General features: G+C 41.3%; 1 protein-coding gene across 1 annotated transcript; it reads left to right on the top strand.

Annotated features, from left to right (window-relative positions):
• The first annotated feature begins 1,253 nt into the window (after positions 1-1,253).
• dmtn (dematin actin binding protein) lies at positions 1,254-20,319 on the top strand. Its single transcript, XM_080420299.1, has 17 exons — positions 1,254-1,372; positions 7,080-7,128; positions 8,457-8,537; positions 11,956-12,027; positions 12,343-12,414; positions 12,626-12,670; positions 13,087-13,204; positions 13,606-13,650; positions 13,863-13,994; positions 14,139-14,281; positions 15,159-15,270; positions 15,360-15,421; positions 15,988-16,033; positions 17,260-17,522; positions 18,271-18,336; positions 19,840-19,920; positions 20,170-20,319. Exons 2-17 carry the CDS (start codon positions 7,120-7,122, stop codon positions 20,281-20,283), a joined length of 1,461 nt encoding a protein of 486 aa, XP_080276425.1. The 5' UTR covers positions 1,254-1,372; positions 7,080-7,119; the 3' UTR covers positions 20,284-20,319.
• Positions 20,320-25,319: the final 5,000 nt, after the last annotated feature.

Genomic DNA, 25,319 nt, shown 5'->3' with positions numbered 1-25,319 from the left:
TAACCTAGATATTTATTTACCATACTGCTTGTCTGTTATTCTTTAGGATAATGCTTTCTGTTATTGTTGTTGTTATTGTTGTTATTGCTATAATGTTGAGGAACCCAAAATAATTGTAATCTTGTGTAGCTATTAGGCCTATAATACTTATGTAAAATGTAAATCTTGAATCATTGATTTGTGCTGCCCTCCTGTGGCTGAATGGGAACATCGCACCCTCTTTTTGCTTTAATATTCCATTATTTCTTCAATTATTTTGAATGCACATTCCATTCCATATTAGAGGTAAATTCTGGAATTTCCACTTTTGAACTAACTCCACAATGTGCTCATCAGCAGTCGTATAGAGCTTTTGTACCACTGAGTAGGCCTACTTTACACAGAGGACAATATAATAATATATGATAATAATAATAAATAATAATTGTAAAAAGCCAGATTATTACGCAGTGTCATGACGTTGTAATTGTTCCCCTTAGCTTTCCCACAAAATGGACTGATCCATGATGTTGGTTACTGAGCAGCCCTGAAACATGACTGTCATATATTATATGACAGTCATGGATTAACTTCAACCTGGTGTTTGCTTGTTTTCCCTTTTTGGCCCGTACATCTACATAAACGTTCAAATCTCAAATACAAAGTAATTACCCCATGGCCATGGATGTTAGAATTATGTTCGTGCCCTCAGAAGTACCCGTATCTTCCGTATTGAAATAAAAAGCATTTTACTCCGATTGGTGGCCATTTTCTCCGTATTTCCTCCATATGCTTTCAACTACGCGACCCTATTGGTTGGGAGGTGTACTGCACATTGATACATTATTTATTTATTTGACTCTATGAGAAAATGGCCAACAATCAGATAAAAATGCATTTTATTAAACAACACGGAAGATACGGGTACTTCTGATGGCCCGTGCATACTTGTAACAGCCGTGGCCATGGGGTAAGCACTTTATATTTGAAATGTGAACGTTTATGTAGATGTACGGACCAAAAAGGGTTAACGTGCAAACACCAGGTTGAAGTTCATCCATGACGGTCGTGACAGACGACCGTCATGTATCCATGGCTTATGATGGCTAGCTACTGAGCAACAGGGAAACCATTTCCTCCGCCTGCTGCTGTAGCCTCTTAACACCACCAGAGTCCAGACCACCACCTTCAATCACCCCCACCCCCCACCCAGTGGCACCCAACCACCCACCCACCCATCCAGCCTCCATCCATCCAGCCGCTGTACAGACGACGCGCGTCACGAAGCGGCTGCTGTTTATTGCGACTCGGATCCTGGATTTGTTTTCTTATTTTATCGTTATTATTATTTATCAACCCGGCCTGCGGAGCTGCTGATCCAAACACACTGCAGGTAGGGAGGATATATTTAAATATTGTTTATTATATTTTAACGTTTCTGCTGCGTGCGCACTTGCTGCCTTTCCTTAAAGGGGAAATCCACCCATTTTCAATATTTAACTATGTCATTAATATAGCATAAAGGAGTTGTGTGGAAATAAGAAAAAATTAAAAAAAAAATTAACATTGCAAAAAAAATTAACATTGCAAAAAAATTAACATTGCAAATTACACTGTGATGACTCATCATGGTGTAATTTGCAATGTTAATTTTTTTGCAATGTTAATTTTTTTTGCAATGTTAATTTTTTTTTTAATTTTTTCTTATTTCCACACAACTCCTTTATGCTATATTAATGACATAGTTAAATATTGAAAATGGGTGGATTTCCCCTTTAAGGCACAATTAAGACCCATGTAGGCTGTAGGCCACATGATGATGTACCGTTAGGTTATGCAGGCCTGCGATGGCTTTATATATAGACATCTGGTAGGATATGTTATAGTAGCTATAGGCTGTGATCTATTTAACTAAATACATAAAATAAATACCCCCCCCCCAAAAAAAAAAAACCTGAATATCATATTTAAATATAGGCCTACATAAAATATATAATATATATTTTATAATGTATCATAAATAATAGCCTAGTTATAGTTATTATAGCTCACAACAAGTCATTCTGTATGAACTGTATGAAAGTGTTTTAAGCTGTATATTCACACCTACTGTAGGGGAAGTCAAGGCTAGATGGAAAATCCAAGCAGCACTTGTTAATTACTCAAATACTTACTAATGGTATTTTTCATAATGTTCAAACATATGATGTTCTTTTTCAAACAGATTGTCTTGGCTCTTTAGTTTAGCTCCAGTGAGTTTATGACACAGCTAAATGTAGGCTTTTAGACAGAAGCAATCTATCCACCTGCAGAGAGTGTGAAATTCATGTAAACCTCCTAAAAGCTTTTGGACTGTTTATAAATATTGGAAGTGCAATCAACCATGTTTTGTTGCACTCATATCCTGAAGCATCAAAGTGGTTATTTTAAACTAAACAAGCCACTTCCTTCAACAAAGTGTGCGTAATAGTCCTGTGGTTGGAAAATGGTCCACCATATTGACTTATATAGGCTATCCTGTTTAAGTTATTAACAAAAAACAATGTGGTATTTGAGTATCAGTTATAAAAGCAAGCCAGTTGTGTGCATACATACATACATTGTAACTGGAACAGTGGGCCCCTGAGAACACTGGGCACCTTCATTTATACAGTATATTTATCCATTTTATATTTTATACCTACATTTACTTTACAAATGAGGGGCCAAATACATAAAATAGTTTTCCAATTACGTTTAAGGCCTGATATTTCAACAAATGCTACAAATTGCAACAAAACCCCTGGATAGCCAGTCATTTTGGGCATAAGCAAGATGTTGCCGGGTAAGTTTAGGTCTGACGATGATGTAGGGTGCATGTTAAAAATCATGTATATATGTATATTTCACACCATTTTCCAAAACAAATGGATTATTTATTTTTTCTTACATTTCGGTAAGATGCAGACAAGCTTTATCTGCCCTCTGGACCTGTATCCCATGGTATAGAAAGGTGTCTGATGGCATAAGGCAGGGGTCTTCAACAGGGGGTCCGGGAGCCCTAGGGGGTCCTCAGAGTTACTATAGGGGGGCCGCCAAATGTTTGTGTGATAGGATTTTATTTTTTACTTTACCCACTTGAAAATTCTGAGGAGAACTTTAGCCAAAAAGAGCAGATCTACAAGCTCACAACGTGAGGCTATTTTCGGCAAAGAGGTTTGGTGTAGATGGAAAAAAGAGCAGACCAAGTACAGAGTGAAAGGTTTCAAGTTTACTGAGTATTGTCGGTTTAAGTGGTTAAGTGTCTGAAAATACACATTAACGTGAATCCAACATACACTGATGATAGTGCTGTCAAAGAAGTCTATGAAGCTATCTATGAGCTAGATCTATCAAAAAGTTTAATCTGCAACCAAGGGGCAAACCCCCTTTGCTGGAATTTAAGCTCACTTGTTCAGCCTGCTGTTCCTATTAATGGCCCATCAGATGTCGCTACTTCACGTTCTACGGTCGCAATACATTATAATCTCAATACGAGTCAATGAGGTTTTGGGTGAACTTTACTATTTATTACCTTAGTAAACGTTTTCTTAAACAGTTTATGTTTTCAATCGCTAGTTTACAGTCTTTTTTAAATCATCATGATATGCGCTTAGTAAATTATCGGCCCATTAATTTAAAAATAAATGATGAAGTAGGGTATGTTTCTAGGGCTACTACTGGTTCTACCAAGTGAAGACCCGCCCTTGCTGCGGTTGCAGCCAATAGCATTAATTTCCGTTAGCATTTCGGACCTTTATTTACGATCTGTAGAAACCAATGGCGTCACTTTGTCCATTCATTTTTTACGGTCTATGTCTGCAACACAATTTTATACAATATGTTGTGGGGGTCCCTGCATCCTCTCTCTCTCAGCTAAGGGGTCCTTGGTCTGAAAAACGTTGAAGACCCCTGGGATAAGGTTTAGGTGCTCACTGGACCTGTATCCCATGGTATATAGAACTAAGTGTCTGATGGGATACAGACTTCATTGATGTTTCCTTGGCAGCTAAAAGCTCTCAGTAATTGACCTGTTCCCATGGAGTGAGTGCTGAGCTCCTCCCCCACTAACGGCTGTGTCCATGAAGGCCTACATCATGTCCGCTCCGCTCTGCCTCAGAGCGCTGGATCAGTGTCACTATGACTCCATCAGTGCTCGACACTAACTAAGTACACTTACTTGAGTGCTGTTAGTACATTTTTGGAGTATTTCACATATATTCAAGCCTGATGACTTTCACTATACGCTATACATTTCAAATAGAATGATTGTACTTTTGACTCCACTAAACATTTCTAGGAAGGGACTCCTGGGACCCAAACGTACACACATACATTATGAATGAAACACTTAAGCCCTGTTTCAAATATAGTTAAAATAGCCGATTTGCAAGGTCGCAGCGCGATGCGTTGTGGGCTTGTATTATTCACCCCCAGTGTGGAAGGCACACACACACACACACACACACACACACACACACACACACACACACACACACACACACACACACACACACACACACACACACACACACACACACACACACACACACACACACACACACACACACACACACACACACACACACACACAACCACATAATTTACACATACATGTAGCCGCTGGCTTTCTTGCGTTTTATCCTTTTGATAATTATGTGACAATGTATGTATTTTTACTGTACATATGTTTATTATCAATAAAGAGGTCAAAGTCTAAGTCAAAGTATATCGGCTATTGTATACGTCCAATTTGCACTATTGAGTACTTGAGTATTTACTTGAGTATATACTTTGTCTGCCACTGGACTCCATAGCCATGCCAACTCAATTAAACACTGACTGGTCTGACACAAGACAGTTACTGCAGGTCTAGGGCTAGGCACTGTCTCTCTGTCCACTAGAAAGTGTCTATTTGTACACATTCACACACAGGATTTACACTGCTGCTGTATGTGGATTACAGCACAACTGCATCTGTATAGATTATCTGCTCAACTGTGAAGTATTACTTCAAGCCGCAAATCCTTCAACCCCATGAACCCAAGCATCCCTCAGCCGCTTGAAACCGTAGCATCCCCATTCTGGGGCTAAACTATTGGCTATTTTCAGCAAAGAGATTCGGTTTAGAGGAGGGGAAAAGGAAGGGGCCTAGTGTAGACCCCTGGGGGACTCCGGTCAACAAAGCATATAGGGTTTAAAGGCGACTTATCTTCCATCAGTTACACACCACATGAAGAGACGGCGGCGTCTCCGGTAGGAGACTCAATTGACCTGCATTTGAGTCTCCGACCGGGGACTCTGCTGGTCATCAAATTATTGGCTCAGGAATGCGACAAAAACTAAAGAATCTCCATGAATTCAAGGCTTCATGGGGTGTGTAATTGATAGAAAATAAGTAATTTATTGGCTGAACTACTCCTTCAATACTGAAAAATATACTGAACTATTGTAGCCTATATTGTGCCTATATACAAGTTGATAAACATACTATGTATACTAGCATACAATTGTGTTGACTGAAAGTGTGAGTGTGCAAATGTCCCCACAAGTATAGTAGAATCTGAGTAATAGACGTTGTGAGGACAATTTTAGAGGTTTGTTTACAATTAGGAAAAGGTTTGGGTTAGGGTTAGGATTAGACATTTATAAGTTAGATTTATTAGGGTTTGGGGTTAGAGCTATGCCAGATTTATATGTAGTTGTGGGTCCTTAAAAATGCCCCTCAAAATGAAAGAAATGACATTCATATACAAACGTGTGTGTGTGTGTGTGTGTGTGTGTGTGTGTGTGTGTGTGTGTGTGTGTGTGTGTGTGTGTGTGTGTGTGTGTGTGTGTGTGTGTGTGTGTGTGTGTGTGTGTGCGTGCAAATTGGTCGCAATTGTTGGTTTGGTGAGATGGTGACATTAAGGACAAGTCCTCGTCATCAGAGTGAATTGCTCCCCACGGTAACCTTCTCTGGAGGGAGGAGTGTGTCGCCATAGCAATAACTGTTGGGGACTGGCTGGGCGTCGGCCTGGCTGGGCCAGCTGATAAACAACCAGCGAGGAGGACGGGGGGGAGGGAGGAGGAGGAGGAGGAGGAGGGTAGCTTCTGATGCAGATGAAGGAGGAGACATTATGGAATAGAAAGAAAAACAGAAAGGAGGAAGAGGCAGTTTCGGTCTTTCAACAACACAGGATATCCTGTTAGCAGCAAAGGACTCAAGGAGTGTGTTTTAGTCCAAGGTTCCTCTGCTCAAAGTGTTTTACTTCAATCACAGAGCAGGTCGCTGTCTGTCGGCCGGGAAACCTTGTATGTACAAAACGGTTTAACTTTTCAGAAAATGGAACAAAATAAGCTTAGTTCCACAGGATCCAATGTAGCTATTATTTATTTACACGCTCTTGTTAATACGTGTGATTGGTTCAATATTTATAAAACCCACAGACAGACTTAACCACATTCACTTTTACTTAAAAATAAAAAGGCTATTCTTACTACTTTTGTGTGACACTGTACGAAGTAGGGCATTATTCTTTGGAGAGGACAAAAACGAAATATGGAGATTACAAGGCTTCTGCCAAACAGCAGTGACATCAGAGGCCAATTCTTGTCATTTCTATCAAAAGTCACTGGGCTGTGAACACGTTTGGAAGCCTCTGATAACTGCCCAATTTCAGTTTTATTCAGTATTTTTGTTGTATTCATACTGTCGTCTCAGACATTGAGGTTGTGGCCCAAGGGATTGCAGGAAGCAAACTGAACATGAAGCCCATAATGTCCCTAATTCTGGCCTTGTCATATCAGGTGGACATTGTGCAAAAAAATAGCAGATCTACTCACAATGTGAGCTTGTGAGGTTATAGATCTGTTATTTGATCTTGTTGACTGCAGGGTCCCTCAGGGGTCTATACATGGTCCCCTCCTTTTTTGCCTCTACACAAATTCTCTGCCAAAAATAGCCAATACAAGCTAACCTATTTTTGCCCAAATGCTTGCCTATAGTATTGGTATAGTATAGAACACTAACAGTGCTTAATGAAATGTCAACGTGTGATGATATGTGCTTGTGCTAATTGTGTGTATTCTCTACTCACCAGGACCATCAGGTCTTAGACAGAAGAAGGTTTCACTCCAGCCATGCAGAAGGTAATGATGTGAAACATTCTTAACTAATCACATGGATTCTAACACAGCTGTATGAAATAAACATTCATAACTAATCATTATGGATAAAGCCCAATGCATACTACAGCCCAACAGCCTGCGTTCGTTTGGTTCAGCTGGGTCCAGACTACAATATGACGTCATTCAGAGGTTCGAGTGGGTTCAGACTACAATATGACATCATTCAGGGGTTTGGGTGGGTCCAGACTACAATATGATGTCATCAGAGGTTCAGCTGGGTCCAGACTACAATATGACGTCATTCAGAGGTTCGGGTGGGTCCAGACTACAATATGACGTCATTCAGAGGTTCGAGTGGGTCCAGACTACAATATGACGTCATTCAGAGGTTCGAGTGGGTCCAGACTACAATATGACATCATTCAGGGGTTCGGGTGGGTCCAGACTACAATATGACGTCATTCAGAGGTTCGGGTGGGTCCAGACGACAATATGACATCATTCAGAGGTTCGGGTGGGTCCAGACTACAATATGACGTCATTCAGAGGTTCGGGTGGGTCCAGACTACAATATGACATCATTCAGAGGTTCGGGTGGGTCCAGACTACAATATGACATCATTAAGAGGTTCAGCTGGGTCTGCAATATGACATCATTCAGGGGATCGAGTGGGTCCAGACTACAATATGACATCATTCAGGGGTTCAGGTGGGCAGGATCAGCACTGAATTCGGGTGTTTGGTGCCTCTGAGGTGTTATAACTACCCAACCTAAGTTTGGCTACTGTGATTGGTCATACGTCCGCATTCCTTGAGCCCAGCTTCAAGTTCGTTCTGTCACCACCAGTGACGCCAGTGAAATGACACCAGCCAACTTCCAGGAGGTGCAAACACCTCTGAAATCTCGCAAGAAAGGGCAAAACCTCAAGACCTCCGTGTCAGAAATTCCCCACAGCGCGTCTCGGTCGCGATATCCAGATATTAATTTAACCATCCGTTCCAGGCAGCAGAGGCTTCGCTGTAGTGTCACTGCTTCAGTCAGAGCAAACAGTGTGAGTGGTGGTGGGAGGGGTCAGAGTGGTGGTGGGCGGGGTCAGAGCGGTGGTGGGCGGGGTCTGGCGTCCAGAACACAGAAGTATGAAATGACATTTGTCTGGTTCGGGGAGCCCAGCCATACCGAACTGACGTCGATTGTTCTGGTGGAGTAATATGCATCAGGCTTTAACACAGTTGTATGAAATACATCTCAGTCATATGGACATCTAACACCGTTGTGTGAAATAAACATTCATAACTAATCATATGGAAACTAACACGGTTGTTCGTGGTGATTATTATTGGTTTCACAGGTGGAGGGGCGAGTGACCCCAGGCAGCCTACCTTCGTCTCATGGTCCTAGTGCCCCTGGATCGCCTGCCACAGGCATCACAGTAAATATATGCACACACCTGCATAGACACCCACAGACACCCACATTTTAAGAGAGAGAGAGAGACATTCAAAACTCATCTCTTCAGACTCCATTCTGCCTCCTAGCACCCTATTTTGTGTCAGTACTATTTTGATGGGTAACAACCAGGTTATCCATAACTAGTAGTGTGTTGGTTATTTGTTGACATACAGTACACTATGTATGTTATTTACACAGATGCTAGGTTTGATGTTTACCTGCTATAATTAAGCCTTGCCGAGCCAGTATGTCACAGGGATTTACCACCAATCCTACCCTTCATGCCGAGTGTCAAGTAGGGATGGCATTGGGTGCCATGGCATTGGGTGCCATTTTTGGGGCGGTGAAACCACCCCTATATGTGAGGTTTGGACATCGACATTCGCTGCACTGTGATTGGCCACCATTGTACCGCAGGGTTGGGGGGGTACAATAGGTGGGGGGACCTATTGTACCCCCCAAACCCTGCGCTGTGATTGGCCACCATTGTACCCCCCTAACCCTGCACCGTGATTGGCCACCATTGTACACTATTGTGGCCAATTCAGGACTATTCAGGACTGTGATTGGCTAGTGAACACATGACACATGAGCATAGCCCTATAAATAGGACTATGCACTTTTTAAAACACATTTATGTTTTTTTTAAAGTTAGGGGTGTACAATGGTTGGTCCACAATATTACTTTTCTTTAAGTGAACTTCCATCACTGTGATGACCACTGTGACCACACCGCCCACTTCACACTGGGTGTGATTTTTACAGTCTTTAGATAGATAGATAGGCCTACCTTTATTATCCCGCGGGGGGAATCTGAATCTTTGGTTTGCCTGCTATCCTAGTTAATTTATAATATATAATATAAATATTCTATATGTACTGTAACATGTAAATAGAGTAGTACTGCATAATTGCGAACGCGGAAGGAGGCGCGGCGAAGCCGCGCCTCCGACCAAGTGGAGCTTACTATGTAACCCTGCTCAGGTTGTGTGTCTGTCTGTCTGTCTGTCTGTCTGTCTGTCTGTCTGTGTGTCTGTCTGTGTGCATGCACTACCTATGTAGAGGGCGCCAGAGTGCAGGAATTTAGACAATGCTCTGATTTAAATGCAACACCACACACACACACACACACACACACACACACACACACACACACACACACACACACACACACACACACACACACACACACTGTTCTCTCCCCATCACAGTCAAATAACACGGATTACAAGTCCGTAAATACACAATATTTTCGAGCTGCGTTCGCTTCCAGCGTTCGCGCGTCTTACTTGTGTACATACTTGCTTATGGCAGTCCATCATTATCGATGACGTTGTTGGTGACCTATATGAGTGTTTTCTTATGTGGATCTGTAGACGGACAGCTCTGTAGGAGGCTGCCTCCACCGATGGCATGCTGAGAGGACTCAGGACAGAGTGCAATCAGAGTGCATTGAAGATGTTTGTGGCAGATGAGGCTGATTGCTGTGAGGAAATAACATCCTTGTCCTATTTTGACCTCAAAAGGGCCCACTTTATTGTCCACGTATTTGCACCATGGCTTGCACACAGTACCATTATGAAACGGCTGAGGAATGGAGAGGACTTGTGAGCCCAAATTGACTGGGTGCATCCTCCTAGAGTAGCTTTCAGTTGACTGTGTCCAGTACCTTCAACGATTATGCCATGTACAGGTCTTGTTTGTACTCTCTGGATTTTGAACGGTAAATGGTGCATTTATAGAGCGCCTGGCTCGTTATCCAAGGTGCTTTTTTCAATGAGCATTACATTCACACACCGATGGCTCAGGAAACCATACAAAGCACCAACCTGCTCATCGGGGGCAATTAGGGGTTCAATGTCTTTCTTGCTCAAGGACACTTTGACACTAGCTCAGGGGGAGCCCGGGATCGAACTGGGAACCAAGGGGCTACTCTACCTCCTGAGGCACTGCCGCCGAATGAATGTATGAATTTGATCATGTCTGTGGTACTACTTTTCTTCCGAAACCCTCGCATTAAGGTTTACGGCAGGATGTTTTGTGCGATGTGCGTAGCCAAGCAGGAAAACATCATTTGTGAGAGAGACACCTCTGCTGTCACCACAGCTGACACCTTATAACCTGTCCTTTTTGTAGATAGTGATGATGGTGACGTCTTTCCAGTCTTGTGGGACAGAGATGACGTGTGAGGTGGTAACCTCCACACTTAGATGTCTCGTGGAGTCTGAGCCTGCACGTGTCGTATTTTTTCAAGACATTTGATTGCCTATCTGACTTCAGGAAATCAAGGAATGTAATCGAGTTGCGAAACAGAGGGGAAACTGGCGAGGTCTTCCAAGATGTACGTACGTTTCTGTGGAGTTGCTCTGATTTAGGAGGATGCTGAAGTGTTCTGCACATGGTTCTATTATTTAGTTGTTAGTTCTTGATGAGAGTGGTTACATCTGCAGATCTAGATCTGGTGTGATGTTCCTTCTCTGAGGGCCGTAGACGGTTTCTGATGTAGTCGTAGAATCCATGCAGACTCACGAGTCACGACCAATTTTCCGCCGTAATCTGAAGACTCACCTCTTCAGACTCCACCTCTGCCCTGTGGCACTTGTCCTATAGTAGCCTTGACGACCATGCAGTCTTATGCAAAGGTTAAAATGTAATTTAGATGTTATTTAGACAGATGCTAGGTTCATTTATTGACCTGGCATACATCCTATAGTTTATATAGTTTCAATGTACAGATGATTTATTTTTTGATATTATACTGATGCTAGGTTCTTGGTTTACCTATGATCCTAGATTATTAAGGCACTATGCATTTGATGTATGTGTTTACCTCGCTCTAGATAAAGAGTGTCTGCTGAATGCCTAAATTGTAAATTGGTTTGTAAGGGAAGCAGGAAGGGAAGGTTTAAGTGGTTTACTGGAATAGGGTGTTGGTAATGATTCCTTTAGGCATGGCCACTGCCATGTTCTCCTAGTAGGCTCACTCTCACTCTAGACCCAAATAGCAAAGGATTTTCACTGGGTGGAAGCAGTCCTTTCAATCATTACTGTATGTACTGTATATATCTGTGTGTGCGTGTGTGTGTGTGTGTGTGTGTGTGTGTGTGTGTGTGTGTGTGTGTGTGTGTGTGCGCGTGTGTGTGCGCACGCGCGCAAGAGATGTCACAGTGCATTCTGTTATCTTCCCCACTAATCTAAGTTTAGGTTTTTAAAGAGAATTATTTTGTATCCACAACAATCCAGTATTATCTCTATTATCATCATGTATACTGTATATTGTATTGCTGTTGATAACACAGTCTTGAGGAACACGCAACACCAACATTTCGCTGCTTGTACCTGTATGAATGAGTGACAAATGAAAGCCTGTTGATTGTTGATGTGTTCATCATCTCCAGGCCCGTGTCAAAGACCAGGTGGTGGGCTACAGAGACCTGGCTGCTCTGCCCAGAGACAAGGCCATCCTGGAGGTGAGTGAACAGAAACACTGCTAGTAGGATTTACAATAGATTTTAAAGTCCACTTTCTGACACAAAGAAAGCGTTTTGACTTTGCCTTCACATACATTAACATGCCTCTAAAATACAGACCTCTCTGTCCAAAGATAGACTTACTAGTATAAAAGAATGTCACTTTTACGTTTTTCCTCTTATGTACCTGTACACAAGAAGAATGCAACAAGAAGAACCTTGACCTCTCTAGACACTTTCACTGTTATGTCTGTCTGAAACAGAAAGGGTGAAAGATGTTATTCAGAATCATTTTAGTATCATTATGACCACTAGGTGGAGCGACCTGATCTGATGACCTACGAGCCTCATCTCAGCTTCTCCTCACTGGACCCACCACGTAGAGAGGTACACACACACACACACACACACACACACACACACACACACACACACACACACACACACACACACACACACACACACACACACACACACACACACACACACACACACACACACACACACACACACACACACACACACACACACACACACACACACACCTCATTTTCACAGTGACACCATGGGACTAATATGTTGTTCTTGTGATTTCCAGAGATCGCTCTCTCCTCCGCCCACATCTCCTCCCCAGTCTCCTGAGGTGAGATTCTTCTTTTCAACACACTTTATTATGGTTTAGAAGTGATTTTATGTCTATTTTGTGTAGAACCCTATCTGTAGTATTCAGTGGCGATTGTGGCATGACATATTATTCTATTTTCCAGATGCTCTTTTAAAGTATGAATACATTGAAAGAGCAACAACTCACTAAAATCAAGGATATGTAATCAGGCAAATAATTACAAAAGAAAAGGTAGCCAATAGGGTTGTGCTGAGAGTCCTTCGACCATTACTTATCCAAACACACCCACCAGTAATGGTGGATAAAGAAGAGAGTTCAGCACCATGGACAGCGGCCATGATCAGCCACATTAACACAGTGCCTCTCCTCACAACACCATCGTCTAAATAAATAAAAAATCCCTATATATCACTTTGTAACTCCATGCGTTTCAGATTCAGATGAAAGTATGCAAGGCAGAAAGTGAGACTTCCTCTCCCGGAGGCTCGACGCTGCACCTGCAACAAGCTGGCCGCAAAATTAGTGCCAGCCAACAACATTTCCATAGACCAGGTATACTTTCTCTCTCTCTCTCTCTCTCTCTCTCTCTCTCTCTCTCTCTCACGGTAGGGTAAGTGATTTTTATTAAAAGGTTAAGTAATCAAAAATAACAAAAAATTCACGTGGGTTGCCAATTTCAGACAATCGGGAGAGAGTACTAGTATTTATCAGCTTCGATTTTATATAGTAGTGTTACAGTTCCAAATGTCTTTGTGCTCATTTCTTTGTTTCATCACTTCCAATTTTACTTCTTGTATCCTGCGTGAGTTCTTTCTCCTGTTTGGATGGACACGTTGTGAACTTGTAGATCTGCTATTTTCGCCAACTGTTTTGCCCCAAATATAGGGATGCTATTGTTCATGTAGGTTACGTTAAAATATACATTTCACATGTTTTCCCATCCTGTATTTCAGACATTGGTGCCAACATGTACAAGAAACCTCCCATCTACAAACAAGGTATGTACCATGGCTTCTCATGTTTACCATTTAGGCATTTATCAGACACTCTTAACCAGAGCAACTTAACTTAATTAATCGAGGTGAACCTGAGATTTGTGAGATTTGAGATTACGGTGGAAAATTGGGTCTGCAGTTCTAACTGCAATGTTTAGAACCAAATGAACCAGTTGTTTCTCCGACAGTAGCCTTTCTCACTGTTCACACTCCAGATGTTGGAAAACCTGTGGGAGGAAGCATCATTCAGTCCTCCAAGTTCCCAGCAGCTCAGCCACCAGACCCCAACCTGCCCTCCAAGATAGAGACAGAGTACTGGCCCTGTCCCCCCTCAATGGCCTCTATGGGTAACACACACACACACACACACACACACACACACACACACACACACACACACACACACACACACACACACACACACACACACACACAATAGGCATAATGTGCCACAACAATAATAAATATGTGGTTGGTTGTGTGATTGACAGAGATTGAGTGGAGGGAGATGATGATGATGATGATGTGTTTGACAGAGATCGAGTGGAGGAAGAAGAAGGAGCTGCAGGAGGAAGATGAATTTGAAGACCTGACAGAGGATGTTAAAACGCTGAACCTACAGGAGCTGGAGAGGGTGTGTGAGTGTGTCTGTGTGTCTGTGTGTGTGTGTGTGTGTGTGTGTGTGTGTGTGTGTGTGTGTGTGTGTGTGTGTGTGTGTGTGTGTGTGTGTGTGTGTGTGTGTGTGTGTGTGTGTGTGCACACACACACGTCTACATGCATGCAACTGAGCAGAGATACAGTATGGCCCCCTTCACACCTGGCATTAGAGTGACTTATTTTAGCTAATGTTCTTTTTAACAATCCATCCCGTTTATTGTTGACATGGTAGAGATAGTGCATGATCCCAGAAATGCCATTTTCTGGTGTTAACGGCAAGCTCAGCTGAACAAGAAAAAACTAAACTGTATCGCCATTTATTTTTTGACTTTTAGGGAAGTCATGTTATAACCACTCAGCCCGCCACCCGCTTAAAGGACCATACACCTCTTTTCTATCATAGGGTTACACTGTTTTGGGACGAGTAGAGAGTGTGATCTTAAAGCCACATAACGTGGCTGAATTTACAATTTGATTTTGATTAATATTACAAAACAAACACTAACGTCTTCAGCCCTATGTATACTTCGGCTATGTGAAAATAGACCATCTACAAGCTCACAACGCGTCGGGGTGCGACGCATTGTGAGCTTGTAGATCAGCTATTTTCTAAATATTTTTTTAATACATTTTATACATTTGAAAACTTGTGAAATGGGACATTCTGCATATTGACTACTTTAAGTATATTTTGATGCCAACACTGTTGTACTTTTGCTCAAGTAAATTTTGATTACCAGACTTTTACTTGTAACAGAGTATTTCAACATTGCTGTATTGATACACCAACTGAAAGGAAGGCTATGAATGACAAGGTGAACTGAATGCTTGGTTCTTCATGTCCTGTTCTATAGATCCAGTCTAACATGGGTCGGCTCATCCTGAAGGAGGAGAATGAGAAACAGAATGAGATAAACTTCCGTAGGAAGACACAATCACTTCCTGACAGAACACACATGCACTCTAGTAAGACAGGTTGTTTATTTCTTGATGCCTTTATATTTTAGGGATAATCAGTAGCAGTAGCTGTTCTAACTGGTCTCTTTTTCTGGCAGGTATATCTACAAGTACATCCCAGTCCTCCCCTCGATCCTCCCCTCGATCAGGCTTGACCAGGGTAAGTGTGTGTATTTCTACAAAATACAATAGACTCTATGCACAGCAGCCATATTGGAAAGAAATTGGGTTCACAGATTCACAGGTCTTACCAATGACACTAATGAAGGCTCTGTTCCACTTAGTGTAGCACAGTGGTTCTCAAACCTTTTAATTTCAAGGACCCCCATAACTCTGAGTGTACAAATGGAACCAAATGGACCCGTACACTCTCAGAGTTACACACCCGTAAGGGCCCTATTTGGAACCCCCTCAAGGAACCATGAGGGTACCTGGACCACACTTAAAAACCCAATGGTGTTTCCACAGTGAGCCAACATGCACAATATCAGCTTGGAACAGAGCCTTCATAAGTATCATTGGTAAGAATAGGCCCAATTTCTTTCCAATATGGCTGCTGTGCATAGAGCCAATAGTACGTTCAACGTTTGGCATTATTTCCTGAACCATCAGTTTAATACCCATGATGCATTGCTTTGATGCATGTATAATAAGCAAACAATCACCACAGTAACTGGAGGACATTTTGAAAGATACTTTCTCCAATACTTTGTTTTATGTTTGCAGATGCAGTCAGCCGAGTTCTCTACGGAGGCAGATAAGGCACAAGCTGGTAAGCTCTCTCACATTTCTTTACATATTATTTCATATCATCATACGCATATGTTAATGAAATCGTCTTTGAGAAAAAGCCTCGATTCTTCTGATGAGCTGGCAAATGTCCTTATATTTTGACTTAAGCCCTATTTTAAGCGCACAAATCTACAAGCTCTGCTATTTTGTCCAAAAGTAGGGATGCCAGGTTGGAAGAGGTTAAACATGCAGTACACTGGATAACTCATGCTATTTAGTTGCTGTAGTCGTGGAATTCTGGCTCAATCAATAATTGATGAGGCAAGAGTAGGCAGAGACAATATTCTAGGTGGTGATGGTTATGCTTTAATAAATGTACATGATATCATCGGGAGATGTAAATAACACTCATGTCAGTGGTAAGGTAGTTCTGCCAACGAGCACAGGAATCAGACCATAGTTATACTGTAGCTGCTACAAGGACAAACTGAACCATAACAAGACAGGCTGTACAAACATCTAAATTCTTCCTCACTGTTCTGAGCTCATGCACCAAGGGTGATATTTTAGATTAGGTGGTTCTATGAGTCACTGTTTAACTGTCTGAGTATTAAATCTCCCAATTCCCCCCAATCCTCACTATATTAAACCATTTTTTAAATAAGTGACATCATCCACTGTGATAACTCCAGAGGTAGAACTATTGGATAAGAGTTAGCTTTATGACGGTTCAAGACGTTATACATCATATTGGATAGGAGTTTTAGTAAATATATGTTTAAGAAGACTACCAGGACAATGGCTAGTCATTCAAACCAAGAACAGCACAGCAAACATTAGAGCTTAGGTAATATAAAAGCAGGACATTGATGCTTATCAGATATCTATAAAATATATAGAGAAATATGAGACCTCATAAAAATACAGGAGATGGCTGCAAGATAAAAAACTAAGATGTTCAAAATGCTGGAGCCGCTTAAACCCTATACAAATCTATCAGGGTCCCCCAGGGCTCTATACTAGGTCTGTTACCATTTCCCTCTTACACCAAATCTCTTTGCCGGAAATAGCCGATCTACAAGCTCGCAAAACAAGACACGTTGCAAGCTTGTAGATTGCCGAATGTCGCAGAATGTTCTTCCCCAGAATAGGGAGGCTAGGGTTCATTTGGTTAGCACAGCTTTGTGGTTATTATGTATTGGGATTAAGATGACGGTGTTAAAGTGAAATCTCTTGATTTATCCCGTCTTCATTTTGTCTTCACAGCTGCTCAGGTAGGTTTCTGGGTGAATGTCGTCTGCGCTGAATGTGCATGTGACCAACACAACAGCCTAAAACGCCTGTGTGTACTTACATTTAATAACTGCATTACAACCCAGTTTATTTATCCATTTATTTTTCTGCACAGTCCCACTCTCTGTTACTGTACATCTCAGTTCCCAAGCGTGTCTCTCCTGAGAATGTCTGCCTGCACTATCCTATGTGTTGTAGTTTGTGAGCTTTTACTGCGTTGTATTTGCCTGGTCTGTGATTAACTGTTGTTTTTTTGTTGACCTGATGCGCTTTTAAATGTGTCTCCTGTATATATATATCGTCTCATATGTCCAAAACCGTTACTTTTCAGGATTCAAATTCAAAAGTAGCAGATCTACAAGCTCAAAACACGCAGCTACTTTTGATACTTTTGTGTGATGCTGTAGTGTGATCAAGTGGAGCATTAACGAGAAAAACTCAAAAAGTTAGAATATGGAGGTAAAAGGTTTCTGCCCGACGGCAACGTTGTGCTCTGTGCAGAACCTCAAATTGCCTCGTGGAGGACATTGATAAAGTTTCTATGTGAAGTATTTGTGTCGCATTTTTAGACTCTCTGTACTGTACATAGTGACACTGCTGTTTTTGTATGCAAATGCACCAGGCTGTACAGTAGATATTAGATAATATAGTCAATGTCGGGCAGAAACCTTGTATCTCCCATATTTAAAGTTTTTTCGTTCTTTCGCCACTTAACGCTCTACTTCGTCGTACAAAAGTAGTGAAAATAGCCGATCTACAAAAACAACACATCGCCTTGCGATGCGTTATGAGCTTGTAGATTGTCTATTTTCTGAACATTTCAGTAATTTTTTTCCTGAAAAGTAAGGGTTTTTAATAGTGAAGATATCATTGAGTAACTCATGTCCTTTGCTGGTGTGTGTGTGTGTGTGTGTGTGTGTGTGTGTGTGTGTGTGTGTGTGTGTGTGTGTGTGTGTGTGTGTGTGTGTGTGTGTGTGTGTGTAGAACGGAGAGGCTCGGAAGGAGAGGATGGATAGAGGAAACTCACTGCCCAGTATCCTGGAACAGAAGGTGAGTGTGTTTATGTCTATGTATCCTACAGTTATTATTACCTCATCAATCACTCTGCAGTCAGGTGGAAAACCTTGTATGTCCAAAACCCTTACTCTTCAGGAAATGTGGGGGAAAAAAGAACCTGCGTTCCAATGGATCCAATATAGTTATTTAGTTAGTTATTAAGCTCTTATTTTACTTTATATACCGAAGTCCTGACGTCACTACCGCCATCTCTGGGTCACAGAAGTATATTTTTCTATTGAAAATACCATAGGGTCATCTTAAATCGTGTCATATAAGAACTGTGTTACAAAATAATTCTGTCAGATATGTGACTGTGTTATTTATGATATTGAGTTACATTTGATAACAGTTTGGAGATTTTGTTTTCCTCTTTGGATAAATTGGTACTATTTCAACATCAGTTGATGCTTCATATCAATATGAGTAAAATCGCCGGGCTTATTTGTTTAATTTTGGAACAGTTCTTATATATGCCATGATGCTATAGAGACCCTGTGGTATTTTCAATAGAAAAAATAATGGCTAAATTTTTTTCAAATCCCAGGGGGATAGCGGCCTCTAGTGGCAGTGATGCCACACTTCAGTTCCCTATTGGTTCAATATTTATAAAACCCACAGACACCCTTAACCACTTTCAACTTGGCGTCACTATTTTGGGCATGTCATTATAGGCAAAAACGTAGTAGAAAAATACTAGAAAAATGGGTCTTTAATTTATGTTAAATGAAATAAAAAAGGCCATAAAAAGCTGACATGGAGATACCAGGTTTATGCACGACAGCCACGACATGCAAGACAGAACAGTGTGCTGGATTTGGTCATTAGTACCACATTTCATAAAATCAATTGATATAAATCAATACAGTCATTCAATCCGGAAGGCGAATACACTCTCATTGTCGACCACAGCATATTTCTCCATCTCCATATTTCAACTTAGGACTTCATTACATTACATTACAGTCATTTAGCAGACGCTTTTATCCAAAGCGACTTACAATAAGTGTATTCAACATAGGTAGGGAACGAAAACTACTAATCACCAGAAGTCTTTAGTGCATTTTCTGCAAAAACAAGCAACCAAGAGTATACCTAGCGCTAAGGTAAAAGTGCAATATATCAGCTACCTATTTCCTTAAACAGATGAGACAAAATAGCTAAATCAAATGAGCATGAGCTAAAACAAATAAGTGTATCGACTAAACAAGATCCAATAAACAATACAACAATAGAAAACAAGCGTTCGTACAACTTCATCATACAAGAGTGTCGCACACAAAGTTGTGAGCTTGTCGATCGGCTATTTTCGCTACTTTAAAATGTTAGTAATGAAAAAGAAACGGTTTTGGACATACAAGGTTTCCATCTGACATATTCATCGATATTCATTCATCCGATATATGAACAGGCATCAGAACTGGCCCATTGAAAGATGAAATGAAATCCCAATGCATTCAAACTAACATTAATGATGAAATTCTTCTGTCTACTCAGATTTACCCCTATGAAGCACTTATTGTGACCCACAGAGGGCGCTGTAAGTTACCACCTGGCGTTGACCGTATGCGACTGGAGGTATGTAGCATAAGCTGTGTGTGAGAGAGAGGGCGATTTTACACTTATTTTATCAAAAGGATATCACTTACCCTACCTTTAACACTTATTTCAAGAAAAGCAAGTCACTTACTGCACCTTACAGTAGTTAAGACAGATGTTTGGAGTATCATTGTCTGTCTACTCTCCTCCAGAGGCACCTCACCTGGACTATTAAATAAATTGTATTATTATTGTTATAATTATCATCGTCTGTCTTCTCTCCTGCAGAGGCACCTGTCTCCTGAAGAGTTCCAGCAGCTGTTCGGCATACCCATCGGCGAGTTCGACCGCATGTCGCTATGGAAACGAAACGAACTCAAGAAGAAAGTACAACTTTTCTAACAGGAAGAGGAAGTGACCGCATTTCCTCTGAACAAACAAACAAACAAAACGTCGACCCCGCTATACTGCCCTGCCAGAGGAGAATGAAACCTAGAGAGCTACAAACACCACAAATGTCACTCACTACATCACAACATGAAACAGTGATCATTCTGAACTATATCTATTAATATAATATTCTGCACTAACTCAGCCTAACATATCCACTGTTGCGCCTAATTTATACTTCATCTCACGACGGTGTCACGCAGCACAAATAGCCGACGTACAAGCTCACAACGTTGAGAACCACTGGCATCATCAACGCGTTGTGAGCTTGTACATGGGCAATTTGTTTTGCTGCACAACACCGTCAGAAGACAGTATAAATGATAGGCTTTAGTCTTGTTTATCATCTATCAGTACTTCCACTAAGTGATGGCTGGGGAAGACGCAGGCTGTGATTGGCTGAGATGAGGCTTTCTGCCAAAAGGGGACGGCACGCTCCTTGAGGCACTCGCTCGCTGGGGCGTACGTCACCAAGTCTGGAGGCCTCGCTGTCAGCGAGCCTGCCTCGTTTTCAATGGATTTAACCACATGAACCCTAGCGTCCCTATTCTGGGGGGCGAACGTTCGGTGAAAATAGCAGATCTACAATCTCACTACGCGTTGCGCAACACAACACGTTGTGAGCTTGTAGATCATTTTCTGTGAAGAGATTTGGAGTGAAAAGGAGGACACCAAGCATAGACCCCTGGGGAACCCCGGTCAACTAATCCTAAGTGGATGAGGAGGTTGAGTCAACAAACAGCAAACAAACGTGCAGCTCTTCCTCACCCCATCCTTCCTCTTCCTCACCCATCCTTGGAAAACCAACATAGCTTCCAACGAAGCCAATAGGTTCTATTATCGTTGCACAACGGTGTCGCTCTGCAAAAAACAATGACTGAAAATGTGTCATTTTGGTGGGCGACACTTTTGTGCAACAAAGGTTCAACTGTGTAGAAAAAGGGCATAGTATACACACTCCATTATACACTGGCTAATAGCTAACCCATGAGTCTACAATAATAACTCACTGTGTTCACATGCATTTACACTCCACGTGGAGAGAACAGAATTGCTGCACTTACGATATAATAACCATCATCGCTTCAATTTGTTTGAAAAAACAAACAAACACCTGTGCTCATCCTCCATGTATTTCACATCATATCTACATAAGCCTACATGCGTCTTTTTAGTTGAAAAGTAAAGTGATTTGGAACCTCCAAATCACACTCGTACTATTTATTCATGGCGACACATGTCTGAGTGACGTTATCGATTTGTATCTTTAAATGCAACGTATGTTTACTATAGTATACAGTCTATAGGTGAGATGCCATCTGAGTGAATGAGATTATTTATTTATTTGACGATTGTAGTTCGTACTCGCTGCAGCTGCTTTAAGAATCATATTTTGCAGTGTATGGATTTTGTTTTCTTACCATGGAAAATGTGACGTTACAGATATTATCTATTGATGATGACCCTCCCTCCTCCTCACCCCTAAGAGCTTCAACCTTTAGACGTTCTTCATGTATTCAGATCAAAGAGATATTAGTTACAAAAAAAAGGTGCAAGTAGCAATAATCAATGTGGTGATGTTTGTTTGGAATGCTTGTTATCCACTTAAAGCAAACCCCAGATCTTCACTCTGCTATTGGCACTGATGCTGAATGTTCACAACAACCCCCATTCCACACGTTGTTCAACCTTCTTTACAGCACTGGTTCTCAAACTTTCGTTCATGTCAAGGACACCCGAAACCGATATGTATTTGGCACGGGGACCCGCACCTGAGAAGAGTTTGTGCCAGCTAGGACGCCCAGAAGAGAACATTTCTCAAAACATTTCAAAAATAGCCTATCTACATGTAGTTCGGCTATTTTTGAATAGTCAAAGTATAAAATATGGTTATAAGTGGTTAGAAAGATTGTGATGCTTATATTAACTAATTTTGATGGGGGTCCCCGGACCCAACTTTGAGAACCACTGCTTTACAGTCCTTTCTTTAACCCTGGGGGTCCCTAAAATCTTCAAAAAATACTGGATCTGCAGTGTGAGCTTGTAGATTGGCTAATTTTGAAGTGCGGACCCGGTTAATGTCATTCGGTCGTCGTTTCTGTCTCTCACATGAGAATCCAATAAATCAGTGAATATCTGTTGAATGACTTCAGTGTCGTTGGAACCTTTTTTAACACATTTTAGTACTTCCAAATCATCATCTATATATTTTATGCCTAGAAACAGCATTTTCAAGCATGAGGTTTTTTTGTTCCCGTATATAGATTTTTAAGACTTACATTTAAAGCATAGCAAAATCTTTAATTAAAAAAAAAAAAAATCTATATTCTGACAGTAACCATTGCTATAGTGTTTGTTCAGTAACAGGGGTCTCCCTGTCTGTCCAGCTCTTTAATTAACAATACATTTTCAGGTGGGTTGCCAATTTCACCCAATCAGAAGAGAGGATGCAACACATTGTGAGATTGTAAGATGTATATAGGGTTAAAAAGTTTTTTTTCTCCCCACCTTGAGAACCACTATTGTAACTTACCAACATAAAATAAACTCAGCGGAGACAGAATAACTGATTATTTTCTTTTTTTTTATTGAATGGGGTGAAACATCTACATAAACAAGAGGCCTCTCAATACAAGTACTTGACAAAAAAAAAGTTTTTTATTTTTTATTTTTTTTAAACTAAAGATTTTTTTTTTGATTAAATCATTTCTGTACATTTTGTAAGATATGTTCTGAGACAAAAAAAGAAAAGAAAAAAGAAGTCATAACTGAGGCCTTTTGCCCACCACCCTTTTCCCCAAAAATAAACAAACATGGTGCCAAAATGCCAGTAATCATCAGACACACACCTCACCTCCCCTGTCCAACACACAATGACCTTTCAACCAAAACCACAAAAAAGGGCAGATTTTATTTCCAGGATATTTAACCACTTGTACCCTTTTGTTTACATCGGTGGTTCTTGAACTTTTTAGTTTGAAGGACCCCCAATTTGCCCCAGCACTTAAGGCCAATAACTCTGAAGAAACTCCACTTTATGAGAACCACTGGTTTACATAATCCCTTTTAAAGATAATCTCCATCGCCACGTAACAGCTGTGCTGACAAGCATCACTTACAGTAAAGCCCTAATTCACAAATAGCCCTATTTAAAAAACAAAACAGCCGATCGATAAGGCTGTCTTTAGACGTCCTTCTCAATCTCATCCACCATCCTAGGTGTGGCCACCACAGCACTTCTGTAGGAAATCTAGTCAATCTCTACGGGGCTGTCTGGAAGGGATGCTAGCTCGCCACCGATGGCTTCGCTCAGGGCTGGGCGATTAACAGAAAATATATCGATATTAATAACTAATAACCGACTTAATCTTGCTCATGTAGGTTCATTGATTAATCAAGTAGCAGTTCTTTTAAAATATATTTTTTGTAATCGAGATTAAAGCTAGGAATAATCGAGGGTATTGACTTGGAGTCGTATCGCCCAGCCCTATAGCATAGTCTTTTAAAGACATTGAACATGCCCCTCTGGTTGAGCTAGTAGATCGATATTTTTTTGCTATTTTTTAAACATATTGCCTGTAATGGCAGACGCCCCCCAAATAGGGACAAGGCCAGGTTCAAAGTGGTTAATGGCCGTGCTGTTTCTTTTCTACCCATTGTCTCCCTTTGTCTCCTGTCATTGCACTTCTTTACCAGTTATCCCTCGTTCTCCCATTCTTTCTCCATCTCTCCTCTGCTTCCCCACTTATGTATTTTGCCTAATTCTATTTGTCGTAGAAATTAACAAAAAGGAAAAAATAAAATCATCACATTGAAAAGAGCTGGAACATTTCAAATGTACATATATAATATGAAAGTCAATACATGCTCTCGTCGTCGGAGCTCATTTACGCTATCGTTGGCATGAGATAGAATCGATTTATAATGTTAATGGAGGCTTCCAAATAATTGATTTCTTCTTTCATAATCTTTCATATTATTCAAGTGCTTTCTGCAGAACTCTTGTTGCGTGGACACAAACACAGCAGAGGTCGGGTCATGAGTATATTCCTTCACCAAGCAGACAAAGATTTAAGTGTTGAATGAGAAGGCGTTTGGAACACTGTCCCAAGTACCAACTCACATTTGTAAAAATGGACTAGTCTTGATTTTACTTTTGGCAGTGAATGCCTTTAAGTCCATATTGATCAGGTTCAGTCTTAAAACTACAATATTTGATCTCTTATAAACGATGAAATAAATAAGAATTATGACTGGTTGGTTGGACTGAAAGCCACACTTTAGTTTAAACCCTCTTTCCTTCTTGTAGCGGGAGGAGGGGAGAAGGTGATAAGATAGGAAGCAGGAAGCAAGCTAGGAAGGTAAAGTAGAGGAATAGGAAGGGAGGGGGGGGCGGGAGGGAGGGAGAGAGTAAAAGGTCAATTTACGCTTTGCGCCACAAGTGTTGAACAGCGCGTCGCAAAGGCACAAGTGACGTTAACGACAAAACTGTGTGGAAGGACTTCTCTAGAGGACGTTGCATATCTCTGAAAACGAGAGGTAGCAGATCATGCTCTTATAAAATGTTGCGTTCTTTGGTTGGGAACACGATGTGAGCTCCGTTATAGCAGATATGCACCAGAATACATCCAACTTCCTCGTTTACATTGCGTGCCGATGTTGTCAGCGAGTCGCGCCGGGAAAAGTATGAACGCTCAAAACTGAGAGGGCGGCGAGACAAGACTGGCAGATAATCCTCTGGGGTTGTGGAGTGGACTTTGAGACAAATCTAATGGGGAGCTGATCTCGCTTGAGAGCAATAGTGATGTCTTTGGTCTGGCCGTATTCACCCCAAGATGACCGCTATGGAATCCAGACATTGCTGCTCAGTACAGACATGGGTGCCTAACCTTTACAAAGATGGCCATGAGGTGGTGTTGGCCTGCTTCAGTCTGAAGAAGCACCTCTCACAGGTTAGGTTTCCTGGACAAGGCCAATCAGAGGGGCCT

Source organism: Gymnoscopelus braueri, assembly GCF_963280865.1.
Source record: "Gymnoscopelus braueri genome assembly, chromosome: 22".
Lineage (NCBI taxonomy): Eukaryota > Metazoa > Chordata > Actinopteri > Myctophiformes > Myctophidae > Gymnoscopelus > Gymnoscopelus braueri.
Note: the sequence above shows the minus strand (reverse complement) of the source record. Positions and strands in the feature narration are given on the sequence as shown.